General features: G+C 36.1%; 1 protein-coding gene across 1 annotated transcript in view; it reads right to left on the reverse strand.

Annotated features, from left to right (window-relative positions):
• The window catches only part of PPP4R3A (protein phosphatase 4 regulatory subunit 3A), a 48,875-nt gene that overhangs the window by 15,549 nt on the left and 19,509 nt on the right, over positions 1–13,817 (reverse strand). The window contains exons 4-8 of the mRNA XM_074908552.1: positions 11,124–11,741; positions 2,380–2,457; positions 2,161–2,277; positions 1,548–1,664; positions 83–214 (exon numbers count right to left, since the gene is read on the reverse strand). Of these exons, the coding sequence (XP_074764653.1) occupies positions 83–214; positions 1,548–1,664; positions 2,161–2,277; positions 2,380–2,457; positions 11,124–11,741 (1,062 nt within the window). The remainder of the gene's footprint in view (positions 1–82; positions 215–1,547; positions 1,665–2,160; positions 2,278–2,379; positions 2,458–11,123; positions 11,742–13,817) is intronic.

A 13,817-nucleotide genomic window follows, 5' to 3' on the forward strand; every position in this document is an offset into this window, starting at 1 on the left:
TAAAAAAAGTAATGATATATATAACACATCACCAAATATTCTAAAAAAATAAATGTAATTTCATTTGAAGGTATTTACTTACATTGGCAGTGGCAAGCATATTTTCTGGATCAACCAATGTACGAAGCAAACCCATGAGAAGCACTGCCCCTCCAAGTTCTGGATCTGTGTCACAAATCATGTGTTCTATAATGAGGTTAATGAGTAATATATCCTAACGGGGGGGGAAAAAAAGGGAAAAAAATCAATTGTAGTGGTACTCCCTTGCCCCAAATCTGAAATTATCTTCTAAAAGGGTTATCGCCTGGTTAAAAATGACACTCTACCAAAATTTTGTAAAAAATAAAGAATACCTAACAAGAAAACGCAAGCTTAACAGAAACAAATTAACTTTACATTCCAGTGACACATTCTGGTCAGCGGTTCAACTGTAAGAAGGCAAGTAGTGCAGAAAAATCTTTCAAAGCAACTGAAAATGGTTCTGAAATTAAGACTCTAATTTAGAATTTAGTCTGAACTGAAACACTGAAAGATAAAAAGTACAGAAGCAGATACTTAACAGTCTCAAAATTCAACTGATTTCTGGAAGGATTTTCAGAGACCAGAAGTTCTAATTTGTATCCCCCTTTAGAATACATACCAAGAGTTTTATTTCCAGAAACATACAACAGTAAATTTTACAGTGTTGTTGAACTTGATGAGATTATTTTCACCTAAAAATAACCCCAACATGTATTTGCAGAAAACAAGAATAACACATAAAAGTAGAAAATAATATTTACATTTCAGAATCCCTACATGAAAGGTGGTTACCACTGTCCCCCATAAAAGATGACAGACATCAAATGGCTGGAACCACCAGAGATATTCCCTGTCCCAGCTGTCCCTTTCTTCCCATACAGAAGTAGCAGCACCAGCAGCTTCCTGTTCTCCAGCATGTTTTTAGCTGACACAAGAAAAAACATTAACTATCTCCTCTATGGAAAAGCCAGCACAATGTTTTTTCTCCACTGAATAGCACTCTGAAATACCTTTCTTACTGCTAGTTGTGTGCTAGCATTTTGTATTAGTCAGCTACAGAGAATCTCTGGAAAATATAAAACTCTGTCAAAAAGTGTTCTTAAACACTTAGGACTGTAATTCCACTTTCAACATGTGTGACAGTAAACTGAACACAGGTTTCTTAAAAGTAAATTAAAAATGTGTGTACATGTTAAGGTCAAGAATGAAATTTTTATTTCACATTTTAAGGAGGCCATCATTCAAAAACATTTTGTTTTGCTTGTATGACAGCTGATGTTAACCAAAATGGTGCTTTATGATAACCTGTTTTACTTTACACACAACAGAACAAGAATATGTAAATAGGCAAACAATCCATCTCGCCTAACAGAACTTGTAGAAACATGGTAGTTCGGTATCCTGTAACCATCATGACTGTATTCCATACTTCTTCATAACTAAGGCTCATGTCATTAATAGAGTTGTAAATATAAACCAGTAATTTCAGAAAATAATACAGATATTTCTGGGGACCCTCTACTTACATCATCATTCTGCTGTGCTTCCTGCATGACAAACTCCCGTACCATGGATGGGTTGTATTCAACCAAATATGAGAATATATCAGTGGCTGCACTTCGTACTTGTGCATCATCCATACCCTGGAAAAGTCAAATAAAATCATTTATGTTTCTTTCAAAGAAAAGGCTTAAATGGAATGAAAAACAAAGCATATAGCTTTTACTTCCTACTTAAAAGTCATACTTAACTATTACTAAAACTGTATTCTAAAAATGAATTGACTAACCTCTTCTTTGTACATTTGACAAGTGTTGGGCAAAACAAATTTTATACTTTCCCTGCCCTTTGGTGGTCTATTCCCCTGTTTTCTTACTTACTTGTACACCAAGATGCATTCAAAGATAGGAAAGCGAACAAAAATATAAGAAAGCCAGGGCACTTACCAATGTCATATTGCAACGTCTTTTAAAGTTTTACAAAAATATTTTATATGTTCTGAATCTCAAGCTAAGACAAGTCAAACAAAGCAAACACTTGAGAAAACCATGTGACTGGAGTTTGGCATATTTACTTTTTATAAAAACCTCTCTGGAGATAGACAAAATTGTTATCACAAATAAAATTGAACTGACTTACCAATATGACTTCTAGTGCTGGCAGTATGCCCATATTTGACAAGGTTTTGAAAAACGCATCTCTGTTTTGAGGTTGCAGTGTTTGAGAGAATGCACAGAATTCTTTCAGAAAATTTACCTGAAAAACAGGAATAATATACTAGTTAGTAATTAAAAAAAAATGCACATATCACTTCGTAGTAAGTGTCTCCAGTTCATGTATATTTTGCAGATTTCTTACCAATTCCTGTCTTTTCTCCTCATCTGTGGCTTCATCTGTTAGTTGTGCAAACAAGTCTGTCAGAAATTTTTCATCCTCCTACAATGGCAAAACAATACCATTTGTTTATTTAACAATATGAAAAGGCATCCAAGTATAATATAAAGTTCTTCTAAACCATGCTTCCTGCAATTAAGAGAATATACGCTTGTGTACTGCAGTTAATCATACCAGTATCAATTTTCCAATCCAATTTTCAAACAAATTAATATGAATGTTGTTTTTGAGCTTTTATCATGTTCAACACCACCCTACCTCCCCAACACTTCATTCTCAGATATGATGTATCTTATATTGCCTTTTGGCTATCCTTTTTCTATTTTCTACTGTCATTCTCATAATTTTGTCTATGACTTCTCTAACTTCCTTCCCCCTTGTCACATGCCTGTCCTCTTAAACCACACTACATTACCCTTGCTTCAACTGTTTACATGCATTTATAAACAATCTCCCACTCAGCCCCACACAAACATGTTATGAGGTCTTTGCAGCAGAACTAAAGCAAGGATGCAACTAAGGGAGAGCTGCTTAACAGTAGGAATTAAGTGAGATTCTTTCCCTCCCATGTAGTGAAAAGAATCAATTCTAGAAACCAAATCAAAATAACTGTTCCTGTTATGTACTGCATTTATTGGGCATGCTGTCTGGCAGCAATCAAAAACCATTCTGATATTTTTCATGCTGCTGTACCTTAGCAAAACAGCAGCCAACACACTACAAACATATGTTTAGACTGAAAGAAGCAGTGATATTTAGCTTTCCATAACCTATACTGTCATAACAACTAGAAGATTATTAAAAAAGAAATAAACCTTCCCCCATCCTTTCCCCAATATTATACAATAATAAGACATCATCTGCTTGGAAAAGATACTTATACATCAGATACAAACATTATTTTTTCAAAAACTTGACAGTATTGTTTCTAGTGAAGTCTGTAACACGTGCAATATCCCCCCTACCCCAAAATAACAGTGCTAGACACCCAAGTTGCCTTCCTTATGTTTACACAGCATAAAGCAGAACCATGAAAGTATGTCCGATATATCCACATAAACTTTACTACACTGCAAATTATCTAGGTACCTCATCCAGGTTCACCTTGCAGCCTTGCTGAGAAAATGAGTACCTCAGTTCCAACAGCACACCAAGCTAATGCAGCTATAACACTGTCAAAACCCAATCCAGAATCTCTACACATGATACTGCACAACACAGATAAATCCAAAATAGCTTGGCCTGAGCTACTGCTGGCATTTCACCACACTATAAGGTAAACCCTATATTTAGGATGTGCCACATTTCCTCTTGTTTGATGCTGTGCTTCTAACCTGATCCAACAGTCTAGTAATAATGATAAAGAATTATTTCTGGACACAATTTCAGGTCCTATTTCCATACTGCTTCAAAATCTAAACAAAAAGAGATAGGAGAGGCCTCATTTGAAGTTTACTGAAATTCACTCTGGACGATCAAGCACTGGAAATGTAAAATTTGACTTTCAGATTTCAACACTCAAACATTCAAACAACTATTAATGTCTTTGATTTCAAGAAACATAACTTAAGCTGTGATGAAAGAATACAAGGATGTTTGACTACCTGCTATCCAGCTTGGTAAGTTCTCTGTTCTAACATATAAGTCATTAGACATTACAGATAACATAACTAATCCACAGTAGAGAGACTGACATACTTGTTTACTGAAATAATAAAAAATCGGCACAAAACCAAAAAATAAAACATAAAACCCAGTTCTTTTGAAGAGCATGCAAGTTATTCTCCATGATTAGCAGTGCATTTAACAAAAGTCTAATTAGTTCGCTTTCATTTCTCTTTTTGCTATTTTGATCAAGATGTAAAACTAATCTATCAAAACTATTTAGAAGATGCACACTTATTATCAACTGGAAAATGTAACCCTTATTTCCATTCTCACTGTGAAATGAACTTTTCACCTCCTTCATAATACCTGCAAGTCAATACCACAGAAATATCTCTGAATAACCACTGCGAAAAATTAATGGAAATTTTCAGCATTTAAATGTGTCAAGAGCCATGATTAGCGTGCTCCTGCATAAAAAAGGTACCTCAGTATTGCTCAAAGTATCAACTTTTTCTTTTTTTAAGTCAAAATGTGGGAGGAGAGAAGGAGACCCTGCACTGCTGGTGTTACGTGGGGTCTAATTTATGACTCACTGCAGAGCCCCAGAGACAGAGGTGGCCAGGGAAGCTGCCCCTCCAGCACTGCATGGCAGAGCATGGCAGGCAAGGCCTCACTGGGCAGGAAGGCATGGGCAGGACTCCAGCCTAGCTCTCCCACCAGATCCTGCCACATCCCTGCCCGGTTCAAGATGTGGCCACCCACAGCCAACGCCAACCCACTCACCCTGTTACTGGGCTTGCAAACACTTGGGACTTGTAGAGGGGGCATTGGGAAGTGATGAAGACTTCAGTGCTGATGCTTAGTGTTTCAGGAATAATTTGCAGACGTTCTGTGTGTAAACATTTTTAAACCTTCCACATATATACTATAAAACAGTATTTTACAATTCTGTATTAAATATAATATTGAGGCATTTCCCACCCATCTCCTCTCCCAAACTCCATTAAATACACTGTAGTTTTTAATAGGATTATCTGAAATGTCTAGGCCTCAGAACAAGAGCAATCTACTTAAAATCAAATTAAGATGGAACTGAGTGATTTGAAACATCCTACCCTTACATGAATAATATGCATTAAATGACAGCTACTTCAAGAAAATAAAAACAACCTATTACTAACTTCACAGTTATATGTTATCTGAAATGTGTTTAGATGCTGTCCGATTCCAGATGCTTAATGAAAGGTAGACAGGTTGTTATTGATGGGAAAAGCCCCCAACCCTCTCACATTCATAGAAAAATCGTGATTGCAATGAACATTCTAAATATAAGATTCTCTCTCTCAAGCTGTGAAATTACTGACAAGGGCAGCATATCTGAAGAGACATTCCTGAACAACACTACCACAATCTACAGAAATGTACAGTCTCAGAGCAGAGTTCACATATTTTAGAAGTCACAAAGTGCCAATACCAAATGCTAGAATTACACCAGCTTAAAAGTTTTCTGGTTTTTTTCCAACTTGCAAAAAACCCCCAAACACATCTGTGAAGTGAACACAGTACAAATGCATATTTCTTTGCAGTATCTGGCCTCTTCATGCAAAAAAGGATCAAAACTCATTTGGATGTTATCTTAGAAGCTGTGAAGGTCTCAACTGTTTTTGAAGAAAACTGCAGATGATAGCTTACAGGGTAATTGTAGAATGTAGCTATTTTTCTCATGCACAGAAATTATGAAATGTGCAATACTTAAACTATGCAAATACCAAACACTAAATATATTCATTTTTGGTTTTGGAAGATCTAAATAGATGCTTCTAAGATTTAATACCTTTCAAAGTTCATGAAGATAAAATTATGCCAGGCCTCCTCCTCCCAAAAAGCACTTTAAAAAGCATTCTTCAAAAGCTGGCCTCTTTTAAATACAATTGACTTTCAGTTATCAGATACTTCATGTGTGTTATTACAGATAAATGACAAAAAATATCCCTTTCTCAAAAAAATTGCAAGAAACTCTGTGACACCTAAACTGGAAAGTAGAGTACACTTCCCATACCATTTTCCACCTCCATATTCATTTTAGGCAGAAATAATATTTCAGCCCAGAAAGTGAAAAGTTTCATAAAATGTTACCAGCAAACAGAATTACAGCCTCAAACATACATTCCTTCCTGCTACCACATCTGAAGATTTCATAGTTCAAAATGTTTTAATCTCCTTTATCTCTGACTGCCCTTCCACACATGCCTTCGTTCGCTATCAATAAGCTATTTCCACCTGAGAACACACTGAACCAGCAGTGGGATTCACTGTTTCTGTACACATTGAAAAAAGTTTTCTACAAAGAAGTTGATCTCAGAAATCATTAGCATGCACCACTCACAAACTTCTTTTACCAAGTCATTTCCCTCAAGAAGTGGCATCCTTTTACACTTTATTGCAAGGTACATTTTGCTGAAAGTAAATCTCCAGTTATTCCTGAGCCAACTACTGCAAAACAGCAGGAGCCATTCCAATCCTAAAACATTTGGGAAAAACTACCAACATGCACTGACACAATTCTTCCTCAAACAACTACTGATGATTACATTTACATGCATGGGGTTCTGTTAAAAATAAGTAACTATGCGTAAAACCTCTTACAAAATTAAAGCCAGCCTATTGTTATATCCAAATCCAGTAAAATATACAGATGTACGTAAATGCCTGCTATTTCTTAGGTACTGAAAAGGGGAGATAGGGACTATCAGTAACATGATTTCTGTATTTAAAAAAGCTGATTTACCAGTATAGCAATACCACATGATCACTGCTCTACTAGGCACACAAATTACTTTAAGGTATGTCCAATTCCACTCTCCACTTTCCTGAAAATAAAAGACTGAAGTCTAAATGCACATACTCAAAATGTAATCCTAACAATATTCTGTATTCCGGAAGATAAAAAACACCGCAGGAGAAAGGGGGGAGAGAACGGAAGGAAACAGTGTTTGCTCACTCTATGGCGCAGTTTTGCAAGTTTTTATTTTTTAAGAACTAGTTAATAATGCAAAGGGAAAGAACTGGTGGCCTCCAGTGTGAACATTACTATGTATTTTTTAAATTGCAAAAGAGCGTCATATAAAGTAAGAAACACCACTTACCTGTCCCACCCCCACTCTCAAAACTTGGTGAACTCCATGTTTCAGCAAGGTTTCTTGGTGGCTATGACATCTCAAGACTAGAACAGGCTGGACCCCAAGCAGTAAGAGCATATTAGGAGGGGCTGAAATTGGAAAAAAATGTTATATACCTCTTTCGTATCTTAGGTACAACAAATCATAAAACCTGTAACTGAGTAGGTTTCCCCAGCACTTAATTCTGTAGACTGGAAATATTAGTATTATGGGTTTATTATCCATCATGACCAACAGTATTTAGTTTAGTGAGATCTTGACATAGTTACTAAAAATGACCGATCTTAGACAACTAAATCGCAAATAAACTAACCTCCATTTCTCAGAAAAGCCCATCAGTGTAAGCATTTTAATAAAGATTATGGGAAAGCTAACCTTAGTGAAGCAGGAGGGAAGAATACAGTTCATAACCCTAGGTGCCAAAGGTTGACCCATTCTCTATTTTTGGTTTTACCATGAAACGGACAAAAGTTATTTAACTACCAAAGATAGCAAAATCATGGAAGCAGGTATCTTCCATGACTACATAATTTATATATTTTTTTTCAAAGACATCTCTCCTAATAAAGCCAGAATTCTTAAGAAGCAGCATATTCTTATTTACAGAATTCACTAGTTATAATTGCAAAACTGACTTTAGATGTCAGTGACCTTTAATGACCTTAAATGTCCTACCTTGACACCAAATACCTTAAAAAAGACACAGTGGTAATTTTAAATAAAGTCACCTGGCCTGTCAAAAAGCATAAGGCACAATCTGCACAGAGTCTTGTACAAACTTCTAGTCACTTTTCTGTAACTAATTTGAGATGAGGGTATTGCAAAGTGCCACTTTAGTTAACACACAGCCTGAGATGAAAAGGGCTCTTTAGAGCTCATCTTTTTTTCATGGTGGAGGTAACAGTTTTTCTTCTCCTTTCATTCACAGCCAGTGAGAGAGAAAAGAACAGAATATAAAACAACTCAGGTGTACACACAATAGTTGCAGTATGTCACAGGATATTAGCTGCTCAGGGAGTTTACTTTTAATATGAGAAGTAAAATATCCTGAAAAGACAGCTCTGTTGCCACAATGGTCCAGGAGAGACAACCTCAGAAGAATTAACAGCAGAAGTATTCACCACCTGTATTATGCATCAACTGACTAAGAACTTGAGACTCATCTGTGGGTCCCAATAAACTACATGAAGCAGCCCAAAAACTCTTCAATTAATAATGACTTATAACAGAAACAGCTTCTTAAGTACACACTTGAGGTTAGTGAACACCAGGATGTCACAGGATCTAAAATAATGAATGCCAGAACTCCAATTACAGACAACTTTATATCTTTCATGAAATAACACCCCCACCCCCACCAAAGTATTGTGATACAACCAGCTACAGAAATGCATGTTAAACCATACACTAATGAAAGAAAGACCTTACGAATTATAGAAGTGAAATCAACAAAAACAGTCTTTTAATTTTGTTCTCAGACCATTATTTATTCTGCTTAAAGAAATGAGAAGGAACAGTGTCATACATTTTATACATGGACTATGGGAAGGGGGGTAGAGAAAGGAAAGGGGACAAGGAAACTTTAGGGGGCAGAGATTACAGAAAAGTACAGCCTGCTCTAAAAATAAATGAATAAATAAATGCCAGGTAAGCAGGCTTAAACCTGGTTTAGAGCTACACTGTGAGAACTTGAAAAAAAAAAAAAATCAATCAAGCCTTTTAATCTCTTAGAAATGCAATGGGCATGTATTTTGTGATAAACTCTTTAATTTCCCCAAAACCAAGAGCTGATCATTAGTGTCAAATACCAACCGATTCTTATTTATAAACTCGGGAAGTTCCCCCTCAATGCTATAGAGCTGCACTGTGAAAGGACTAGGAAATGCAATATAGCACAGGACATATTTTCTTCCTTGTGTGCTACCACTCTTGGCTCCTCAATGCTGTAGAAAGCACCTTAAAAATTTAAAATATTTATCTAACTTTTAAAGTAATGCAATGCTAATTCTTCCAGCTCCACTGCACAGGGAGCATTATTCTCAACCATATACACAACAGCAACAGAAGTGAAGGTTCAGAAACCTGTGGTCACATAACAAATCAAAATCAGATCTGAGCCTCTATTTCAACTGTAAACTGCAATTAACAAGTTTCATAACCACACTGAACCTTGATATTCTAATCCAAGCTGAACGTAACACAGGTGGTAAGAGACAGAAGAAAGGAAACTAATCAGCCACTAGTCCTCAACCAAGTTACCCTGAGATTTCTGGCAAACAAACCCATAATGATTTTGCAGGATCAGGTCTCCTTGTTCCTTGTCCAGTTTCCTTTTTAAAGTTCAAGATCCCTCTCAGAATCAGCTTCTGACACCAAGACTCCTGAACAATTATTCTTCCCCTCCCTCCTCAAACCAAAATGTATCATCCTCAGGACTCTGCTTTTAGCAACCCTTGCAAAGAGGTCAAGATATTTTAGAGACACTATTCATACTGGATATTCAAGTTGAGATCCCTTAACTGAATTTTTTTCAGCACTCTCTCAAATTCAGGCTTATAAACTTTCTCAAACTGACCGCTCCAAAATTATTAAGGCCTTCTGACTGTTTCAAATACAGATTTCTGACTCTTTATCAAGGACACACATACAGACATGAAGAGTTCGTTTCAGTTAAGCATAAGCTGGAGTCTAGTACTACTGAAGATGTCCCAAGCATTCCACTAGGCCTCCAGCGGCTACTCCAATAAGTAAGTGATGGCCTGTCCACAAGGCACGCGCGCCAGCTGCTAAGCCTGGGTGACATCTTGTGCATCTGGCTGCTTGACATAGATTAAAGTTCTGAGAGAGTGGATTAAACAATATCCATACTCTAATCAACTGAGAATGCTGAATGAAATGTCTGGAGGCCAAAAAAATGTCTGTTTTGACAACGATTTGCTGTATGAGCTTGAAAAAGGAATATTCACTTTCCTTTGCTGTATTTTCCATGAAATTAAACAGGGTGCATTCTGAGATTCAACTGACGATAAATATGATTAAGGCAACCAGCAACATCTAGCACACTGTCCGTTTCTCCAGATCAGACAGCTCCTACAAGACAGTGGCTATTGGCTATTCACTTATTAAGTGTGAGGAGAATGAAAGTAAACTTCTACAAACCAAAATACATATGCTGTAACACTTGGCTGAGTTAGTTGAAAGCTTTGGGAATCTCCCATTACAGAGATGTGCCACCTGCTTCTACATAGTTCAGGAAGTTCATGGGTTGGCGCAGAATACTTAAGACATCTAGGTAAAATATCCAAAGCATCACAGAACCTCTTTACATTTGCATACATCATGAAAATCTGGTAATTCCAAGCAGTATTATTTAGGAACTTATAAGACAAACTAAGAAAACATTCAGGCACCTAAGGCAATGTTATGTTTTGAACCTGTACTTTCCAAACAACTAATTTAATTTACTTCAGAATTAGAAACAGTTATATACTGGCAAGAGATTATATTTTTGAAATTTAGGTGAAGCAATTTTTTGTTTTTTTTTCTGATCATGGTAACATGACAAGAATTATCATTAACTGTAGTACCTATAAAGTCCCAAAATACAGAAAAAAATCCCTAACAAAATCAACCCTTCAAAATGCAAACAGTACTATTAATTCCAAACAACCTCATTCAGGATTCTACATGTGCTTGCTCCATTTAAATACATTACAGAGAATCCAGTCCAAAATATGAAATTTAAGAACAAATATTTAACAGCTCAGTATTGAAAATCCATGCCTTCTATGTCATACTTCAAAACAGCTTTCACAATGACAGAAGTGAAGGTTCCACCGAAGCACTTCAATCTTTTCAAGAAAAATTATCCAACTTTCTCTGCTCAAGTGCAAATAAAGAGACTGAAATTCTGAAACTTACCTGTAACATACCAACTATTTCCACTTTATTAAAAAAGATGAAAGAATGAAGTGTTGATAGCATATTTTCCTCAAAAACTGAGGGTGTGGGTAGGACCATATCTTGAATATACTGTACTCTGTATGTCTGATGTATTTTTTGCTTCAGCTCTGGATCAGATATAGGAATCACCTCTTTAAATTTTGCTGTTTTAGTCAGAAATTCCCTGTGTTTCCGTGACTGTGATAAAGAAGGATCATATTCTAGGCATCCAATTACATCCATTATACATTCCTCAGAAAACATGACTTCAAAAAGTGCAGTTCTGTTCAAAAGGAAAATTCCCTTGATAATTTCATATAAGTGGTGTAGTCCTTCAATGTTCTCCAAGTCTTCGCACACATGAAAAATTTCTAAGAGCTTCTTAATATAGCCCTCATTTTCCAGTGCTAGCGCGAGTTTTTCACGGCGTAATGGTGAAGGCAGTGAAGATGCCACAAGTTCTGCAATTTCTTCTAGTCGACTTAATTCACAAGACGGCAATTCTAGACCTGGTGATGACATATCATCAAAACGTTCTTCCTCAGATTCATCAACAAGGTCCTGAGTAATATCGACAGAAGGGTCTTTGCCTTGAACCTACAAAATGTGTTAAAAAAGTAGAGCTTAATGTTTACTGCTACTTGAAGCTTTTTTTAAAATACCATTTCTAATGTCACACTTTTTCTTTGTATGGGCAAAACAGAAGTGCAAATGTTAAGACATGAGTACAGCTGGTTTGGCAAATAAGAGATAATGAAAAGATTTCTTCTAACAGAAGTCTTTGCAAAATTATTCCTACATTAGATACTTATTTTCTACAAAAAGAAGGAAGAATAAAGAAAAAAAGCTACGTTTTCCCAGTACTTGAAACACACAAAACCAATTCATAATTACTAGTAGGGACAACAACTTTTTAATAGACTATTGAACAAAGCTATCTGTTTCCAGTCTTTATTATCTGCAGACAGATTTTCAAATGCAAACCAGTATTACATTATTGCAGTGACAGCTTTAAACATTTCTCTATAGGTTATTTAGCTGCTCTTGATGCTTTTTAAAGCTTCTGCTACCTCAAACAGAGGAGGGAGGCCAGTCTCCTTACTTTAATGGTTGTTTTCAGTTACAGAGAGCTGCAAGTCAAAATCTGTTACTATGCGCTTTCTAAATACTCAACAGTGGCACAGAATCCCCTCTTAAGAAGACAAACCCCCAAACAAACACTAACAAAAGAGTAGTGGAAATCTAGAGCTGTCAGGAAAATAAGGCACGGGATCTGCAAAGATCTTTCCAGAGGTATGATGAGGAAACTGTGGAAAGTACAAATTAGTGGAAAAAAAAGATAGAGACAGATGCTTGGACACCAGAGTGTTTCAGCTTTAATGACATCTTAATTGTAGTATCTGCTTGGAGTCTGATGTGTGAAATTCAGAAAACCACTGCTATGTAGAATGGTAGAAGGTACTCTTCTTTTTAATCTTGAAAATCAGCAAAAAAAAATCGTGAGAAATAATTTTTCATGGGTAACAGCAAGCTTATACTTAGATTAAAATCCAGAATGCTGTTAAAACCCACATACTCTTCTGCTTATACATCAGCAAGTAGTTCCATTATAAGTGGTCTCGAAGTTTTCCTTTTAGAAGAAGCTTTAATGACTGAGGAAGCCTAAGATCTTTAAAGTACACTAGACACAAATACAATAGCATGGCCTCAAAACAGGATGTAAAGACACTGGTTTCTTACAAAAATATTAGATCTTTACATGAGGCTGAGGAAGCTGGGCTTCTTATCTGGGTGTTTCCCAAGAACACAATTTCCCTTTTCCCCCATTCTGTTTCTGTCCCCAACTTTTGGTGACTGTGAGGTTCCTGGAAATGTTTCTGTACTTATTTACATAAGTTTTTGTATTCATTTATGTAAGTGGTAAACTGTTGAAAAGATCCATTCCTCAAAAAAGGAATGATCTATACACATGCAATTATGAAAACAGACTTCTTTTGCTTTATTTCTGAAATCAGTGAGAACAAACTCCAAAGAGAGTGGAGAGAGCTAGATGTTTCTTAAGAAGAGAAAGAGAGTGTGCATAGAGAATTAAGCAAATTTAGATAAATCCCACCTAACATAGCACAGAAATTAAGAAACGCTGTAATGGTTGGAATGGAAGAAAAAAACAAACAAGAACTGACACACTGAACTAACATCAGTGAATATATTGACTAAACTCTTTTAGGTGTTGGTCAATAGTTAATACCTGACCAAATGTTAAGCAGAAACAGCACGGATTCAGTAGCTTTGTAATCATCTGGTCGTAGTGGTAAAACATAATGAGTTAATTAACACATATTCAAATATGTAGATTCTACATATAAATTGTCTGATTTCTTTAAACTGTAAGAATAGTAGCTTTGAGGTGGTAATACCGGGATAGAGCTATCTCCTACTTCAACTATCAGATCAATCTTTCATACCCTGACCCTATAGAAGCATACTGTCATATTTACATAGAAGAAAGCTCTGTTGAGAAATTCAATAATCCCCTCACCTGAAACAGAAGAATGAGATAAGAGAAAGAATGAGAAATGGAGAAAAAGAAGTGTGAATAAGCTATAGTTAAATCCATGAGAAATGCATTATAAAATTCACTAAGAGCTCACACACATTCTTCTCCCTACAATA

Source organism: Athene noctua, chromosome 6 (genome assembly GCF_965140245.1).
Source record: "Athene noctua chromosome 6, bAthNoc1.hap1.1, whole genome shotgun sequence".
NCBI classification, from domain to species: Eukaryota; Metazoa; Chordata; class Aves; order Strigiformes; family Strigidae; genus Athene; species Athene noctua.